We start from the raw sequence: 20,295 nt of genomic DNA, 5'->3' as shown, positions 1-20,295 counted from the left end.
AACAGGTAGAAGAGGTTAAAACAAGAAAGCAGGTTACCATGGCTGGCTGACCATGAGGATAAAAACAAAAAGCCAGCCACTCTGCAACACATTAAAACCTCCACCCTGAAAGAACTAGGATGGAGAATACACAGTGACAAAGGACATGTACTAAATCTTAAGAGCAAATATAAAACTCACCTGTAAAACTTTAGCTGCTGATGAGGCATTGTTGCCCACCACCGAAGGTAGGGTGCTGGGAAAGTTAGAAGTCTGCCATAGAGCGGCTAAAGGTGGGCAGTCCAGCAACAGATGGACGACAGTCATTGGTGAGTCCATCCCCGCGATGGAGAAGGTAACCATGCGTCAGCCATGTATGGCGAATGCGTAGCCGACAGAACCACAGAGTCCCTGCAAGAGGCGCGCTTGGAGGTCTTCCACACATTCGTAGTTTCCTTAATGGCACGCAGCTTGTTGTGCATACTGAGGTTACGCCATTCCGTCTCCAAAAGCCACGAAACCTTACCGTGTAATACTGAACGCAGGCCAGTTTCAGAAAAACCGATCTCCATACGCGGTTTCCGCGTAGCTTGTTTCGCCAGCCTGTCGACAAGTTCGTTGCCTGGGATTCCGACATGACCTGGGTCCAGACAAACACCACTGGATTACTGGACCGATCCAGGGCATAGTTGGATTCCTGGATGGTTGCTACCAAAGGATGCCGAGGGTAGCACTAGTCGATAGCTTGTAGGCTGCTCAAGGAGTCAGTACACATGAGAAATGACTAGCCTGGGCTTGAGCAGATGTGCTCAAGAGCATGAGATATGGCCGCCAGCTCTGCAGTGAAAACACTACAGCCATCTCATAAGGAGTGCTGTTCTACTTGTCCTCAATAAACATAGGCGAAGCCAACATGACCATCAGCCATCGAGCCATCAGTGTAAACCACTTCATGGCCACAGTATATGTCGAGAATTGAGAGGAAGTGACAGCGGAGAGTCGCAGGGTTAACCAAGTCCTTGGGGTCATGTGAAAGAACCAGACGAAGCCGCAGCCTAGATGTGCCACATTCATGGAGGAGTTTGTGAGTGAACCTCAAGTATAGGTGGTAAAGGCAAGGACGCCAGTTCAGAGAGAATGGATGGCACACGAACTGCAATTTCTAGCCCTGACCTGGACTGCCGATGAAGGAGATGAACTGCTGTGGGCAGAAAAAAGGAGATGGTAATTCAGATGCACAGGAGAACTACAAATGTATGCAAGGTAACTGGAGAGGAACTGCGCACACCTAACCTGCAATAGAGGGACTCTGGCCTCCACCAAGACGCTGGTTACCGGACTCGTCCTAAAAGCTCCTGTCACTAGGCAAATGCCACAGTGGTGTACTGGGTCGATAAACGCAACACTGAGGGTGTCACCGAAGCATAAACCAGACTCCCATAGTCAAGGCAGGATTGAAGGAGGACTCTGTAGAGTTGCAGCAGTGTAGAGCGATCTGCAACCCAGTTGGCGTTGCTCAGCAATCGCATTTGCTTCGATAGGTAACACGCCATTGATGTTAATGCCAGGGACACCTGGTTGGGTCTGGTATCCAAAAAGACGTCTAATCTTCGTCCACACTTGGAAAGGTGACGTAGGGCACCCAATGGCCAAGACGTATCGCTCCAACACTCCTGCTTCCGTTTTTTGATAAGCTGGTGAACGCGAGCATGGACCCACTTACAGGCTATGAGGAGCTCCAGCTAAGGGTGTCGCTTATGCTGCTGTAGAGCTCGCTAGGGGCACCCTAAAGAGCGAGGGATCGCGTTTTCCACCGCAGTAACAATGGTTGTAGTCATCTGCTCAACCACCACATCGATGTTGCCGTGTGTGGGCAAGTCAATGGTGACTACAGAGGGGAAAGTTTCCTAGCCTGCCTTGTTTAAAGCCCATATGGACAAGTGTCCATGGGCCTGATGCTGGGGCAGTGACAGGAAGATGGGGAAGAGGTCACTACCACACAGGTCATCATGTGTTCTCAAATGCATAGATGGGGGAAGTCCTGGGCTGCAAATGAATAAATCAATGACCAAGTAACTACCACGAGCCACACTAAAATGTGTGGTGGCCCCAATATTTAAGAGGCATAGGTCGAACTGAGTTGATCAATCAGTGCAGCTTATACATTTAGGGGTACTGCACCATCTGGAGGAAGATATACAATGCAGACAGTTATTTCCTGCATCATCCTTAGACTGACAGCCACAGCTTCAAGAGGGGTTTGAAGGAGCACAGTTTCACTACAGACTGAGTTTAGGACACAAACGCAAACTCCATCTGACACTTGATTATAGTCGCAACGGTTCCTGTAGTATCCCTTATAGACAAGGGCAGGGATAAGCATTGCCAAGAACCAGGTTCCCTGGAGAGCAATGCAGAAAGCAGGTGTAAAGCTTACCAGCTGCCGCAGCTTAGTCAAGCAGTGAAAAAAACCACCCCAATTCCACTGGAGAATGATTTCATCGTCAGACTGGGAAGGTATGGAACATTCAATTGTGCAGCTTATGGCTCAGGGTCACCTGCTGCCACCAACTTATTGACTGAGCAGTCGATATCCATTGTGTCTGAGGGTCTGGTGAGATATAGATCCTCAGCAGATGCCACAATCTCCACCTTAGCCCCAGACGCAGAGCTTGTAGGTAGCGGTGGTGTGGGTGCCACTGCAATTTCCTTGGTCTTAGGGGTCTTCTTTTCGGACTTTTCTCGCTGCTCCTTGGATTTCTCTGGCCGGGAGGGCTTCACTGATTCACTCTCTGGGACTGAAGATGATCGTGAAGCCCTATGACCAGCTGCTTCTGGGGACTTCAGCCACTGGCGGGCGTCATCTTTCCCATTAGCAGAGACCTGGGAAGGGAGTGACCCAAGGGACCCCTTCCTGGCGAGAGGAGCCGTAGTAGACTTACGCTTCTCCAGCTGAGAAGTGGGGACTGGTGTCCCTGATTATTGGGGGGGGGGGGGGGGCAGTGCTCCCGAGATAGGTGGTGCGGAAGCAACAGGGGATAAGTGTGCCCCCACCATCAAGGGGGCAGGTGTAGCCTTCTGGCTCTGAGAGCTGACTGTAATTCACGTAACTGATGGTGCTACAGCTGTCCTCGTAGTGGCGCCATATGAAGTGGTAATAGCCTAAGGAAGGATGTAGCCGCTCATATTTTCTCTTAGCCTCAGTGTAGGTCAGTTGGCCCAGGGTCTTGTATTCCATGATTTTCCTCTCTTTCTGTAAAATCCTGCAGTCTGGTGAGCAAGGTGAATGATGCTCTCTGCAGTTGACACACATCAGAAGCAGGGCACATGGATTATTGGGATGTGATGGACATCCACAATCTCGACATGTGACACAAAATACTGAGGGAGACATATGGCCAAACTTCCAGCACTTAGAGCATCGCATCAGGGGAGGGATATATGGCTTGACATCACAGTGGTAGACCATCAGCTTGACCTTCTCGGGTAAGGTGTCATTCTTGAAGGCCAAGATGAAGGCACTGGTGGCAATCTGATTATCCCTCTGACGTAGATGGACGCGCCGCACAAAATGAACACATCACCGCTCTAAATTGGCATGCAGCTTATTGTCAGACTGCCAAAGGTCCCTGTTGAAGATAATACCCAGGACCATAGTTAAGCTACTTGCTACAAGCGAGTAATGCCTGTGAGTGTGCAGAGGGTGCTGTTTTTATCAAGACTAACCCAGATCGCATTTTGGGCAAGCCCTCCACCTCCCCAAACGTGTCCTCTAAATGCTCTACTAAAAACTGTGGCTTCATCGAAACAAAGGAGTAACAATCAGTTCTCGTACATACAAGGTACCGGAGTGAATAAGGTTCACTGCCATCCTTAGCCTGGCATTCTCCCCATGGTGTGGCCAGGGAGGGGAATCATTTAGGGCCATACTTTCTTGCATTGTACTGAGACTTGGAATGCTTAGAGACTGCTGGTGTTTAATCACCAGCACGTGAAGACGTGGTACACTTCATCGTGTGTCATTCGCCCTGATGCCACCCACTCTGACCACGGGCCCTCCCCATGGGCACCACCCAGCCTCAGCAAGTGCCACCTGGCAGGATGGCCATTGTCACGAGTCCCGATGTCTCAGGGAGATGGGCATTTTCTCCATGGTATATGTGGGGAGTTAACGGCACAGGCATCAGCTGAGTGATCCCTGCGTTGTCAGGGGGCTACAAACAACAGGTACATGGCAGCCCTACCACAATGGACTGGCTACCATCCTAGATATGAGGTGCAAAGATTTCCATGGTCTTCATCGGCACACAGAACGACACTGCATAGTGGGTGGAGGAAAATGCACCCAGGAAGGTGTCCTCGCTCAAGAGATGGAGGATGAACGAGACTGCACTGCCATGACAAGAAAGTGGGCTAAAGATCTCAATGCATGATGGACACGATGCACCATGTAAGGCGCCCTTTCCCAATTGGCTCGATCTTCGGAAAAATTTTGAAATATTGTGGGCAAACACTACAGGGGACCATCATATAAAGGCCGAACGGTGTAGGACTCCTTTTAGTCGCCTCTTACGACAAACAGGAATACCTCAGGCCTATTCTAGCACCCGGGCCCGCAGGGGGTCTGCAGCAGGTGTTGTAGGCCTTCTCCAAATTGAAAACACAGCCACAGTCTGGGATTTCCACAGAAAACCATTCATGACATGGATGGACAAAGAGACAAGAAGGTTAACTGCAGAACAGCACACTAAGTCCACACTGTGCAGTGATTTGTAAATTGTGAGACTCGAGCCACCATATACCAGCTGTGCATGAATCATACACTCCATCACCTTGCAAACACATCGTGTGAGAGAGGGGATGGGATGGTAGTGAGAACAATGGTGTTTGTCCTTACCGAGCTCAGTTATAGGTACCGTACTGGTTTCATGCCACCATCTGGGAAACGTGCTCTGCTCAGATGTGGTTGTGCGTATTAGGCAGAAAGTGCTTGCCTGCAAGAGAATGTGCTGCAATATCTGAATGTTAACAGTGGTGACCCTGGGTGGAGGATCAGAACAAACAGAGCATGATCTAGCTCACCCACTGTACAAGTGGCATTGTAGCACTCAAGATTCTGAGAACAGAAGGATATTGCCGGAGCCGCCTCTGCTTGTTTACAATGGAGGAAGCCAAGGTGATAGTGGGAAGTGCTCAAAATTTCCGCAGCATGGAGGCCCAAGGTGATGGAGATAGCAACAGGGTCCACAATGACATCACCTGCTACCATTGGGCTGGAAATTGGGGAATGTATCTTGGTCCCAGAGAGCCGTCAGAAGTTGGCCCATACGACAGAGGAGGGAGTGGAACTGTTAAAAGAAATAGTGAATAAAATCCAGCTAGCTGTTTTGCTATCGCAAAGGCACACATCTGTTTATAATGAATGCAGTTTTCCATCGTAGGATGGTGACCGAAAACACGATGAGCACATCTCTGTGCGCAAATTGCATCACAGCACGCCTCAGTTCACCAAGGGACCAGGACACGGCGTGGTAAAGAAGTGTGAGGAATGGAACATTCTGCAGCAGTAAGGGTAACATTTGTAAGATATTCTACCTGCTCATCACAACTGGGGAAATCCCATTCATCAAAGGTCACCACGGAGGAGTAAAGCCGCCAGTCGGCCTTAGTAAGCTGTCATTTGGGTGTGCACACAGGTGGGGTAGAGGTCAGCAAATGGATAGTACACGGGAAATGGTCACTAGTAGGTGTCAGAATGGACCACTCGAGACAATGGGCAAGCTGGGCAGTGCAGAAGATTAGGTCCAAATAGGAAAAGATGTGCGAGGAGTCGGAATGGAATGTGGGTGCTCCTGTGTTAAGACAGAAGAGGTTAAGATGATTGAGGTCAGCTCAGAGGGCACTTCTCTGACATGTTCTGGGAGAACCCCAAAGGGGATCGTGCTTGTTAAAGTCACCGAGCAGCAGAAATGGGTGAGGTAGCTGACCAGTAAGATGGAGGTAGCCTGCGCTGGTGACGGAGGGATATAAAGAGTACAAAGAGAGAAAGTCAGGTGAGGAAGGAAAAGGTGAACTGCAACAGCTTGAAGACAGGTAGTCAGGGACTATGAACGTCATCTCGTACAAGCAGCACCACTTCCCCACGAGACGGAATGCCGACCTCAGGGGGAAGGTCAAAACGGACCGGAAAGAAATACGAAAGCTCAAAGCAGTTGTGAGGATGCAATTGTGTTTCTTGAAGGCAGAGTACAAGGGGACATTGCAATTCTTAAGCAGCCATAAATCCTCTTAGTTGGATCAAAGGCCATGAACGTTCCATTAGAGTAAAGTCATAATGAGAGAAAAATGAAGGGGGGTGTCACCTCAGTGGCTACCGTGCACCAGCCTGAGAAGACTCGCTGCTACAAGGCACAGAGGCAGGAGAATCCTGCTCCATAAGGTCCACAGAAGCACTGGCTTTCTCGTGCTGTCCATCTGCGGAGACTAAAGCAGAGAAATGGTTGGTCGTGCCCACCGACAACACAGAGGCCGGCCGGGTGAAAATATCACACGGTGACACCGTCAAAGAGGATCTTCGAGTCGCAGAAGGAGAAGACCATTTGCCTTTGTTGGACTTCTTTGAAACTTTCTGGGTAATAGAGGAGGACTCAGGCGAGGGACGTACGAAGTCTTCACGAGAGTACTACTCCTGTCCTTTCCAGCCTGCCGGTTGTATAACTGATGACTTCACCCCTTGAGGTAAGAGTTTGATGGTTTGCTGCACAGCTGGACGGTGATGCTACCTTGATACTGGGAAATTTTGCAACCTGAGAACTGAATGTAATGCTGCATGTCTGTGTGACCATGTCTTTCATGGAGTGAGATGCAGCAAGAACAGTACTGTTAGTGCCAGATGGTAGAACACAGGTTTTCTGACTAGCCAATAACTTGAATGCAAGCAGGTAACGAACTTTTTGTTTTACCCAGACTTCCTGGACCGCCTGCTCATTGAGATACACAGGGCAATCTTGAGAGAAGGCAGCATGGTTGCCATTGCATTTGATACAGTGGCGAGGAGAAGGTGGACAACTGCCCTCATGAGCATCCCTACCACAGGTTACACATTTGGCTGGGTATCGACAGTACTCTCGAGTGTAGTTGTAACAATGACACTGGCACCAGCACATCGAGTTCGGAATATACAGTCGTACTGGTAACTTCATAGCCTGCTTTGATTTAGGATGGAAGCACCAATCTGTTGAAAGTGAGAAAAAGAGTTCATGTGGGCACCAAGAACGCATCTATTTTCATCACCTGACAGACTGTATTGACACACTGATCAGAGAGGTACATTTGGATTTCTGCATCAGTGAAACTATTGAGCAGCCTAATGTAAATAACACTATGGGACGAATTCAGCATTCAGTGGGCCTTTACAAGAACAGGAGAGCTGTGGAGGTGGGAAGCTGCAAGCAGTTGTGCTTGAAAATCAGAAGTAGTCTCCAAATGCAAAGTGCCATTTCGTAAATGAGAGCAGGGTTTCACAGGGCTAGCAGTTGTATCAATGCCTTTCTGAATAATAAACCAATTCATCGTAGCGAAAAACTGCCTGTCTTCAGTACACGAAACCACAAAGAACTGTGGTGCAGCTGGGACGGTCTTTGAATTATCAGCCTCATTCCATTTCGTAGACATTGACTGTGAAGATGGTGATTGGCTCATTGTGAGAAAATCTCCCATGATTGCCAGTGCCTCAGATGGCGCACTCCTTCCAATTGGGGATCCCCCTCAGGAGGGGCCACAGACGCCTTAGGTGATTTTTCACATCTCAGGTTACACGTCCTGAACACCTGACAGAGGGACCAATTGGCAGTTTAGGAAGGTAGCTGCTCAGGCAATCACCCCTCCCTAGGCCTGACCTGTACCAGGGGGAACGTGGGAACCCTACCTGTCAACCCAGGACTGACAATTATGTGTGGGCTGGTCTTCGGGAATGCACACGGAGGAAGAAGAAAAAGAGGAATCTCAAGTGCCTAAGTGGAGGAAGGGTAGGAGAAGGCAAATGAAAAAAAGAAAGAAGGAATGAAAGACAGTGGAGAGACTCTTCTGATATTGGCGACTAAATATACATAAGACACTTCCAACAACATCCCAGACATATTCCCAAGTAAGGGGAAATGAATAGCAAGAGGCTAGACATGCACTATGGAAGGGAGAAGATGCTGCAAAGGCTGGGGGCCAGTGGAAGCCAAGCACAAACCAGGACAAAGAGTGGCAGGCCCCCTGGCAGGGGTATAGCCACCTTTGATGAGGTCAACATCAAGGAAGGTGGTTTGTTGAGTTGAGGTGGACCGGTTGTAGCAAATGGAGGAGAAGGTGTTGAGGTTCTGGAGGAATGTAGATAGGCTGTCCTCACCCTCAATCTAGATAACACAGATGCAATCAATGAACCTGGACCAGGTGAGGGATTTGGGATTCTGAGTGGTTAGAAAGGATTGATCTAGACAGACTATGAAAAGATTGGCAAAGTATTGTACCTTTCAGGTGCCTATACGCATACCCTGGATTTTTTGTAGCTGATGTGTTCAAAGGAGGATATAGTTAGTTAGTCATGGCAACTAGGAAGGTTGGGAACCCATCAGGCATTGGGGGAAGTAGTGTTCCTTCTCACCATTCCCACAGCTGTATTCCACCACCTATTGAAACTACACAATATCCTTGCCCATCCCCACACAACCCCTGCTTCCCACCCCTTGCCTCATGGTTCACATTCCTGTAAGAGACCCATATGCAAGACCTGTCCCATATATCTTCCGTCCCTGGTACGAATTTCGATAGCCTCTCTAACGACGCTGTCCCAGTATTTAGATGTCTGTGTCATGACCCTGGTATGTTGGTAGTCCACATCGTGATTTTCGGGCAAACGATGCTCTGCGACCGCTGACTTGTTGGGGTACCCAAGTCGGGTGTGCCTCTGATGTTCTCGGCAACAATCTTCAGTGGTGCGCACTGTCTGTCCAATATGTCTTCCCACATTGACACGAAATCTGGTATATGCCAGCCTTCCACAAACCGATATCATCTTTGAAACCTCCCAATAATGCTCGTGTTTTATTTGGTGGGCAAAAGACAGTTCTTACTTGGTGTTTCCTCAATATTCGTCCTATTTTCCCCAATAGTGTGCCAGTATACGGTATATAGGCAGTGGCTCTCTCTTTCTCCATGCCTTCTTCTGTCTCCACACGCTGTACCGTAGAGGTGGGGCAGAGAGCGCATCTGATCTGCCATTCCGAGTACTTGTTTTTCTGGAATACAGTTTTGAGCTGTTCCAGCTCTTGGGACACACACTCTGCATCAGAGATGGTGTGCGCCCTGTGCACCAGTGTTTTTAGCACCCTATTCCTCTGTGCAGGGTGGTGGCAGCTATCTGCATGCAAATACAGGTCGGTGTGCATTTTCTTCCTGTATACCCTGTGGCCCACGGTGCCACCTGCTCTTCTTTTGACCATGACATCCTGGAATGGTAATCTTCCTTCTGTTTCGGTCTCCATGGTGAATTTGATGTTTGGACGAATGGAGTTCAGGTGTGTAAGAAGTCTAGGAGCTTGTCCCTTCCATGGGGCCAGATCACAAATGTGTCATCCACATAATGTAGAAAGCAAAAAGGTTTCCATTTGGATGACGCCAAAGTTTCCTCCTCAAAGTACTCCATATAGAAATTCGCGACCACAGGTAAGCGTGGGCTCCCATTGCGACTCCTTTTCGTTCATAGTATTCTCCATTAAAAAAGAAAATTCGTGGCGATCAGAACATGTTTGAAAAGTTGTCATCTTCTCGTCAAATTTCTGTGCAATAAGCTCAACTGACTCTCAAAGAGGCACGCTGGTGAATAATGAAACATCATCAAAACTCACCAGGATATCCGAGTCTTTCAGCTTGAAGTTAATGAGACATTTTACGAAATCTTCTCTAGCTGGTTAAGTGCAGCTGCTTGTCATTTCATTCTGGTAGCCTCCAGATGAACATCTGGACATTTACCCCTTTTCTTTCTGGAAGCCTTTTCTTGGGGCTGGGGCACATTCCAGTGAACTTCACCTTCACCCTCCTCCTTGTTATCCTAATCTCTATTTTCTAGTATTTATATAGCAAGAAAAACCATTAATCACTTATTATATTAGACACAAAAATTTATTTACACATATCCACAGGCAGAGAAGAGTGGGAGCAAGTTGAAAATGATTCAGGAAAAATTGAATACTTTTAAGACAATAGGGGCAGTGGCTCGAAAGCATATTCACATCAAATGTCCACATTTGAATACCTCACTTTGCCAAATACAAATCTCTGAACAGCATAATTCTGTTGGAACTTGTATATACTAACTACAAGTTCTTGTACATGGATGTAGGAACTAATGGGTGTGTTGGCAATGCCGGAGTGTTTGCCAAAACTAAGCTGAGGGAATGTCTTTTCGATAGTTTGAACTTTCTTGAAGGCAGTAAGTTAGGGGACACGAATACAACAACTCCAATGGTTGCGCTGGAAGATGATGCTCTAAGCTACAACATTATGAAGTGGGAGCCTTTGTAGTGAGTCACATAGGAGGCAAAGCTGTTTAATTATAGGTTGTCACAATGAACAAAACTAGTGGAAAGCACCTTCAGTATTTTTGCCAGCTGCTTCAGGATTTTTCTTACTTTTATACATCTACCTTCAGAAAATGTTACTTCAATAACATTAGCTGTATACACACAGCATAACTTGTTAACTAAGAAGAGAAAATGTGTACACTCATCAGAAAACTGTACACTAGAAGAAAACTCTAGATACCTTGAGTCACAAAGCACCAACAACCTACAGGAAATGCAAACTATGGTTTGCCAACCTGTTTCTGGATGTGCAATACATGGGACAATGATTAGAAGAGTTTAAAACATTTTCTAATGGTGCTGTGAAAGTGCCCTAGCAAGTAAATCACATTTTTTTCATCAAATGCACCTACCACAAAATCAAAAGTGGTAGTTCCTCTCTCACTCCCACATACTGCGTTGCTGACATTTTGCAGTTGGTTGGTCCCTAAATTTTGGAAGTGTGACTCAGCACACTGGCAACTGGCAAACAACCTGTGTACTGGGTCCACTTTTCTGTATCTGCAGTGAACAGAAACATGCAAAATATTTGTACATTATGTAAACATGCGCTGTGTGTGTGTGTGTGTGTGGTGTGTGTGTTGTATCTTCCAAAGTATATCCTGCTGTATTTCACAGCTAATGCTGTCCACAATTATTTTATAGCTTTCATTTCTTCTCAGTCAGTTTTTATGTTTGGGATGTTTAACATCATAAAGCAGTTCATCACCTTCATACGTCTCAACTTAGTTGTTGAAACCAACAAGTGAACTTTGCAGCAGTCACATTTATGAACACATTAGATGTCCTACAGGTGCAGCAGTGCTAGCACTCTTATCAGTTACGTTTCTCCTTGCAGTAAATAGATGAAAATCTCTGTCTGATCAAATCTAGAGCTACACACTAGAGTGGATAATATAAATTTGACAAAAGTCAAGCAATGAAAAATCCAGGATGGAATGCAACAATATAATGAGAGGAAAGTTGCCACTTACCATTTAGTGGAGATGCTGAATGACCGATAGGCATAACAAAAAAAATTACACACACACACACAAATTTGACAAAGTTTCCTATTACACTACGTCAAATATATTTGTACAACAAGATAATTTGTATCAGTTGCATCTACTATTTCTTGGTTTGTCAATTCAGGTGGCAAGAGATCTTAGCTAAGACATTGGTTACAAGTGGGAAGATGCCTGTTGCTCTGAACCTTTCAGTGGCCTTTTGCACAGTTGCAGACTTCTGAAATGATTGATTTAGCAGGTCATCAATGTGATAATTGGTACCTGACTAGCATGTGTTACTGCCCAGTTATCACATAAGATAGAATAACAATAATTATTCAGAGGGCTGAATAAGTTCCAGTCGAAAGTGTGCACTTTTTGACTGCTATGGGATGGCCGGCTGCACATGTTACTATTGCTACATTTGGCCCAGGTGATTGATTGCAGGGAAATTGTGTGATATGGTTATCTAATATCAGCAAAACTGGGTTGCAATTTGCATGCTTCCTGAACAGCTCTACATACACTGGAAATGTATCTGTGTTCATGTACCCTTAATCAGCCCACATCCAGATAGGGCAATTTTCATCAATATAGGAGTCTGTCTTTTCAAAGCAAATATGAAAAATAATGGAAGATCTATGAAACTCTTACAGCATGCAACAGTCATTCTTTATTTTGGTCAGCTAAAACATGTTTTGACACCTCCAGGAGCAACATGTTTATGCATATTCTTTGGAAATATTAGAAAACCAATTTCACCTGTATTATACATCCAGTTTGTTAGGAAGTCATGCTAGCTAAAGACTTCAATTGAAGTCTGAAAATAAAGAGCTTTCTGCTGATTGACACCTATGTTCTAGAAATAATGGTTATCCTTGATGCTTTCAGGGATGGAATTTCTTTTCATGAACTCTTTTGCTCCATCCCATACAATTATTTCTTGAGCAAACGCATGAAATTTTCAATTCCTTTCCACAAACTCAAAAGACCAGGAAGTCTAGAGATTTTCAAAATAACAATGTAAATCTTAGAATCTAGGTCTCTGTAGTGTTTGAACATTTCTTCTTTTCCCTATGGCATTAGTACATGTTTGACACATCCCTGAGATGCGACATCTCAGTCAGTTTTCAATCCCTTGTGAATTCTTCCTTCATCACAACCAGGTGCTCAGTCAATTTCCCCTCTAAGACATATCATTTTCCTTCAAGAGTCATGCCTCTTATTAGTGCCTCTGTCCGTGGCTTCAGACCAAAATTCTCTCATTAGTAGTTCCTAACGAGAGTGGGTAAAGTGTTAGAGACACATGTCAGATGTGATTTTGTATTTGACAAAACACTAAAAAGCATTTTTGAAGTGCAGGAATGATGAAGACATGAGGTGAGACGGAAGCCCACAATGAAGCTGTGTCTCATATGCAACACCAATTAACTAACAAGGCGTTACGCAGCAACTTTACTACATAGTCCTCCATGGTTATGGATATCGTCACATTTAACGATTTAGATTTTAGTTAATACATGAGCTGGTGAATACTGAAATCTTATATATTTATACCTAAAAGTATGCTTTACCTCTTTGTTCAAGGCACACAGCTTATTGACTATGGAATTCACCATATTGTCTTCCTGTTCAAATGACTGCCGTTTCAGTGAGCAATAACACACTTGTGAAATGCAACAAGACCTTTGCCCCCACATACTGAACACAAAAATTACACTGGATGTGACCCCAAGAAGAAGTAAAGTTTTGTAGCTTCTATCAACCATTTCATCACCTTCCAATCAAACAGGCACTCGGATTAAAATAACTGACTGATAGATTGAAGTGATAGTGGGAAATGCTGCCAGCATGCAACCAGCCACAGCAGATGAGGTTCTGGATGTATTTATGAAAACAGGCAACACAGCACATGGCGCTCGAGAATGAGCTGCGACTGGATGGTTGCTGGTCCCTACCACTTGACTCATTGAAACATCTGTCAAGGTAATTTTAATATGAATATAGCTCTAGCTCTACACATCAGTGTGTCACAACAACCTTCATCTGCAAAAAATAGCTTGTGACATTCACTGGCTTTGCCAACTCACAACCAAACTAAGTGTATTTAGCAACGATTTCTTCAGGTTAAATAACAGTAAGTCTACCGTGTAACTGGAGGACAACTTTCCTCCCTAAGTGGAAGAGGTAATGTGCAAAATTGACTAATGTTCACCCATAAGCTTGAGTGTGTTACATCACAATTAGTAGCAGCAATTATAAAATTTAAGTAGAGCTGTATCTGAATTTTTACTGTTGGACAGTTCATTCTTCAACCGAAAAAAAGTGCTTCTTTGCATATATGCCATCTTTCCAAAATATGAAATATATGCACATGGCACAATCTTGAAAGGAAAACTACGACCACTGTCCACCCTAATCTACAATTATACCCAAATTACCACAGATTCATAAGTCTTAATTTGCTAACATACTAGGACTACGGGTGACTTTTCACTAATTTTATGAAAATTATGTCTAAAACACATGTACTGTATATATTTCTTAGTTTTATTACTATATTACAGTTGGTTTCTCAACAGCACCACTTCAACTACAATTGTGTACCTTCATTGCATTACTGAGAGAAAAATCTATTTCAAAATGGCACTACCACTATGGCCAGCAAACTTAAATCACATTATAGACATCCGTGAAATGTAGAATATATATTTAATTTGATTATGTAGGAGGATTAGAGGAAGAATTATGAAAATACTCCTTTACACCCACATACCCCAATCGACCCTATAGGTGAATTTTGAGTGCAGACAGTGCTCAAACCTTGACAGAAGACAGCAGTCTGTTCATTTCTGCCTGTGAGAAACCAGATGCACTAACTTAGCCTCTGCCACAGCCTTACTTTACACCCTAATATATGGGCACTGTATGTAACAAAAGTCCTGGGAGTGCTGTAGTATTCCTCATGGCAAAAATGGGAAGATGCACATGAATAAAATAAAAGTAACCATGAAGGGAATTGTGTCACTTCAACTTTTATAAACAAACACCACTTCTATAGCACACCACTGGTAGTGGTATTTACCTGTGTAACAATACAAAACTAAAAAAAAAAAAAACTTACAAACACCTTAAAGGATCAACATCTCTAGACTATAGCAAAATGCATTCCACATAGCAATATGAATCAGTAACATATGAAAGAGAAAACTAAATATGCTCAACCAGCTTCCAACATTGGTTGTTTCGAGTGTGCAACTTACGTGTGAGGTACAGTTCGAAATACATGTCCTCCAGGAATGCAAAAGGCTCATCCTTTAGGGCGTGCAAAAGAAGAAATAAAACAAAACTTAATGCAATGCAAAGTAAACTTAATTCATACACAATTTAATTTCTGCTGTGAACTTACCTTTGCTGATGCAATCAGTGCTTGTGCAATATTCACTAAACTAAGAGTTTTCCTGTGTCTCTTTAGCGAATACAAAACTTGTCTCCAAGTGACTTTGCGAAAAATAGGCAGCACATGTTCTTCCACTTCATGAAACCTAAATCTTCTGCACAGTGTGGCAATATTCGCCTCAAGTGAAGCACCTGCAAATCAAGCACTCAAGTTAACGATGACTCTGCTAGCACACCTTTAATAATCTCTAATAATTATCCATTTTACTCTAACAGTACTAGACTTCACCTTTACAGACAACTACATTTTTAGGGAGGTATGTGACATAGCATTAACTAGTCATGGTAATTGGTTAGTCGATTGTGGGGAGGGGACCAAACAGTTAGGTCATTGGTCTCCGGATTCAGGAAGGGTGGGGGAGAAAGTCGGCCATGCCCTTTCAAAGGAACCATCCCGGAATTTGCCTGCAGCAATTTAGGGAAAGCATGGAAAACCTAAATCAGAATGGATGGGTGCAGGTTTGAACCGTTGTCCTCCTGAATGTGACTTCAGAGTCAGGTTGAATCAGGTCTTTCACACAGATTAACGATAATAGTCGAACATAAAAGTTTTCTCAGGGAACTGAGGAGGAAGGAGGGATTGGAATTAATTTCTATCAACATAACAGGAAACGTTACAGGTACCAAACACAAAAAAAACCTGTTCGTTAGGATTCAACTATTACCAGTACTGTAAAGCACATCTGATAAGACATATACGTCGTTCAGTGTATTCAAATGAATTTCTATCAACTATTAAACAATTGCGTCAACAAAATTTATAATTTCTATCAAATATTAAACAATTGCGTCAACAAAATTTCTAGATACCTAACTTGGCTAAAAGGGCCCATACTGTTCGTTATTTCAAATTCTTGAAAATTCAGTTACTGAAAAGTGCTAAGAATCGAGTCGCCGATTACAATTTTGTAAACAGTAACTAAAGAGTGGGACTAGGAAGAACTCTCCGTTTAAATTCACAGTACACGAGACGCTTAAAAACTAATTCTTGGATAACATTGCATACATCATCTGTAAATAAAACTCTACACACATTACCAGCCAATATTCCGCTTGACCAGTCCCTCAAACCATATACATAAAATAACTAGTACATTCAAAACGGAACACTGCAATAAAATACTTTAAATTTAGCGAATACTCAAATTTACAATACTATATCCTGACATGCTTATTATACTTACGTTTCTCTTTATGTGAAATTCGTCGTTCCATGATACAATTCTCCAATATGTAAACATTCGTTCCCTGCACTCAAATTCATGTCTACGCGCCAGACGACATGTGAACAACTGCAGTATTCGACCCGAACGATCTATCGATAGTGTGAATCTTCGATGCTGATCGGATTATTTATGTTTTATGTATTTATTCATTCAGAGGTCATCTTACGATGATGCGGGATTTACCATCATAATATAATAAAAATCAATATATATATATATATATATATATATATATATATATATATATATATATATATATGTGTGTGTGTGTGTGTGTGTGTGTGTGTGTGTACATAGAATTGAGTATGTTTTTGAGAAGATTGGTCTGGTGGTCGGTCATTGCCTTGGAAGAATTCGCCAGAAACGACTGAGCAAAATCAAGACTGCCAGAGAAGACACTAAACTTCATTCTCCCGAAGATAAGGACAGTATCTTTAACAACTGTACTGCTTAATACGGTTGGACCATACTGTGCAATGTACTCTTGAGTACACACCATTTATATAATATAACACTAAAGCACAAACAGGCTATTATGCCCACAGAATCTCCTTCAGTCTGTTCGAGAAACTGCCTCCAGACCCGTAAATACGCTACTTGAGTACACACCATTTATATAATATAACACTAAAGCACAAACAGGCTATTATGCCCACAGAATCTCCTTCAGTCTGTTCGAGAAACTGCCTCCAGACCCGTAAATACGCTACTACCACAACCAACTTTTGCTACTGAGCCCCATGCAAGTCACCATGTCTTCCCTGCATTTCGTCTCTAGAACTTACAAGGGAACATTTCCGTGTGTCAATGAACGATCTTGAAGAAACTTGGTGGTGTGTAGAGGGAGAAGATAATCCTCTACGTTCTTTTCTTCAAAACTGTGTAATCAACTTAAAAAATGGAAAATTTGCAAATTATCCCACGCCCTTTAATGAATTTTACGAAATGGAAACTTTTGTTACAACGTAAATTAAAGACGCATTCTCACCACATACATTCATGTGTAATAAAACTTTTTTCCAAAAACACCATTTTAGGAAAATTACACCGTACATAACGTGCTGTCAGAATATGCGCCAATGTACCTCATTAAAATATCTAATCGTACATGATTACTCTAATTATTCGTTGTACAGATTTTTGTTTCATTATGTAAATTGTTATTTTACATTTTCAATTCACTTTTTTTGTTTTTTAGTCTACTGTTTCACAAACTTGTATTCTGTTAAATGAAATAACCCATTACTAAGATACAAAGTCGTTACAATAATGACAATCTGTAAATAAATGCTTACAACATCACGCTTTTGTGTACCATGCACACAAAATGAACGACATCTCTTCACACGATACACATAATAAAAAGGACAAGAAAAAACAAATGCAGCAGGCATCGCAAATTGTGGTGGGCGATCTTCTATATCCTGGTTTGTTCCAGGAAAACCTTGGTGTGGAGAATTGACTGTGCACTAGTGACTGCAGCTTGATTATATTGTTCCTCAAGTGGAGATTGATATCATAATCATGCAGCAGAATTAGATCTAAAATATCTTCTCACAAAGTTCTTCCAACATCGAAAGTCATATAGTTCAATGGCTGTACCTGTCCCATCAAGCCTTGTGCGCTCACGAAATGAACAATTTCCTTGTCCTCAGATAAGACACTCAAAAACGATCATTCACACTGGCCACGCCAGGATTCTAACAATAATACAGGTTTTGCTCCCGCACTGGGAAAGAAAACTTCTGTCAAATATCTTTTGACACGGTCAGACGTTAGTTTACCAAATTTTAATGCAGTAACAAGGACACTAGGGCCTTCAAAAACAGATTGTCTGATTCTCAGTCCAGAGTCTCCTAAGTTTCTTTCAAAAATACGAAAAGGGTTGTAAGCACCTTGTGAGCTACAGAGACAGCAGGTTGAATCGTGTAACTGTAACTGATGACAATGACTGCAAAATGGATTTAACTTTCTTTGTATACTTTTGGAACAAAGTACATCCAGAGTGCAACTCGAGGCTCAATCCGCTCTGATCAGAGCTGTGCACCCCTTTAGCCCCCAAAACGTTGATGTGATCGTTAACTTGCACTACAGGTCGTAACATGACCTCGTCGATATCATTTTCATCGTTTATGTAGTGTCTAGTTATAAATTTTGTTAGTTTCCCAAATAAAATTTCATGCACCTTTTGAAAATTCAGTAGTCATTTGGGGCTTGCCATGAAATTACGTAACTTTCCTTCCCTGATCGTTCGGAAGGTTCTCGTTTGAAAGTCAGTATCATGGATATGCGGTCGATGATCCACAGCCTCTAGTACCTTTTGTAAAGTCCAGCAGTGTATTGCCATCATCTTATCACGTTTACAGCCATCATGAAGAACTCACTTTTCCCAGCGATACAGAAGTTTTACTGACGTAACTTGACGATACTTATGCTGCATGCATGAAGGTGATCCCGTTCCCTCAAGTGGCGGATCCAGGATTTTGTTTTGGGAGGGGCTTGACCCACTGAGCGTAGGCTTTCTCAAGGTAAACATTAATATACTGAAAAGCGCACATAATTTTATCTTGCTCATTTAACACATAGCGAGTCCCCTCGGATAATACTTTGCAAATTCTTCAGTGACTTCGACAGGTTATAGGCTGCCAGATATATGTCAGTGAATAAACATGGCAGCCAAACCATTCAACCTGTCATCCGCCATTGTCGTACGAAGATACAACTTTGCCAGTCCAAGCGAAGAAAAGCTACGCTCCACACTACAAGTAGATAGCGAGAATTTGTAAAAGAATGCCGGCCGGTGTGACCGTGCAGTTCTAGGCGCTTTAGTCTGGTACCGCACGTTCGAATCCTGCCTCGGGCATGGATGTGTGTGATGTCCTTAGGTTAGTTAGGTTTAAGTAGTTCTAAGTTCTAGGGGACTGATGACCATAGATGTTAAGTCCCATAGTGCTCAGAGTCATTTGAACCATTTTTTTGTAAAAGAATCTTTATTAGGGAAAAATTCATTTGTATCTTGATGTGTCCCTGCTGCTGTTTTGGAGGGGGGGGGGGGGGATGTTCCCTGTCTCTCCAGAGTTCCTTCCGAAGAGTTATTTCTTCCGATAACGAGAGAGAATGAGGCAAGTCGCTGCTGTAAACACGAGCAGCTGCCACTACAGAGTTCAGATTTTCTGCTTTTACGATGACACTTGGTATAAGGGCGAACAGGTCGAGAAATGAAGAGTGTTCTGCTCTCGAAAAGCGACTCCTCAATTGTCCCAATACAAAATCGATGAAAGGAAGGAATACATTCAATCTGAAACAAAACGCGACCTGACATTATTCTCGAACTCGAAAGAAGAGAAAAGAGAGAAATGCCGCATCAAGCAAAAAGCTGGTGTATGTATTAAAGGTTTATTTTACCTGTAATATTCCTTGGCATCGGGTGCTTCGATATCTGAGCGTTGAGCAGGAGCGTTTGGCGATTGTGGGTGCCTGCACTGGGATGTTCAAAGGTGCTACAATATGGTACGCCTTTTCGAAAATTTCTTCATATTTCGGTTCTCTGTATCGTTCCAGTGTTCTTATTACACTGTCTACCATATCATAGCAAAGAATGAGATCTAATGTAACAGCCTGCAGCTGCCGTGAGAGCGGGAAAGTAATTTGAAATACAGTGGCGGTTACCGTCGAAGTTAATACAAAGTCGTATTGTTGAATAGAAGCCAGAAGACTTGCAATTTACAATGACGGCGAAGTTCTGTACATTTCTTCAAGAAACTGTACGATATAGTCAAAAAGCTCTTTGAACTGAAGGAGTGCATCATGCCTTTCAAGCCAGCATGTAGCACTAAGACTTTGTAACTTAACTCTTTTCGGCTCTGGGTATTTTCAAGGATAGCTCGCTTGATAAGTTCCACCCGTTTTGGTGACTCGTGCACAAAACTGCTAACACGACTTTCAACTCCCAGCTTATTGCGAATACTAGGCAAGCTGCAGGCCCTCACGATAGCTAGGTTTACTTTATGTGCT

The 20,295-nt window shown here is 43.5% G+C and overlaps 1 protein-coding gene across 3 annotated transcripts in view; it reads right to left on the bottom strand.

Annotated features, from left to right (window-relative positions):
- The window catches only part of LOC126298858 (uncharacterized), a 182,147-nt gene extending 165,811 nt beyond the window's left edge, over positions 1-16,336 (bottom strand). For 2 of the 3 annotated variants that reach the window (XM_049990365.1, XM_049990366.1), the window contains exons 1-3: positions 16,240-16,336; positions 15,006-15,187; positions 14,860-14,911 (exon numbers count right to left, since the gene is read on the bottom strand). In XM_049990365.1, coding sequence (XP_049846322.1) covers positions 14,860-14,911; positions 15,006-15,187; positions 16,240-16,270 — 265 coding nt within the window. In that variant the 5' untranslated portion in view covers positions 16,271-16,336. The remainder of the gene's footprint in view (positions 1-14,859; positions 14,912-15,005; positions 15,188-16,239) is intronic. The other variant, XM_049990367.1, reaches the window with a different exon arrangement.
- Positions 16,337-20,295: the final 3,959 nt, after the last annotated feature.

Source organism: Schistocerca gregaria, chromosome X (assembly GCF_023897955.1).
Source record: "Schistocerca gregaria isolate iqSchGreg1 chromosome X, iqSchGreg1.2, whole genome shotgun sequence".
Classification (NCBI taxonomy): Eukaryota; Metazoa; Arthropoda; class Insecta; order Orthoptera; family Acrididae; genus Schistocerca; species Schistocerca gregaria.
Note: the sequence above shows the minus strand (reverse complement) of the source record. Positions and strands in the feature narration are given on the sequence as shown.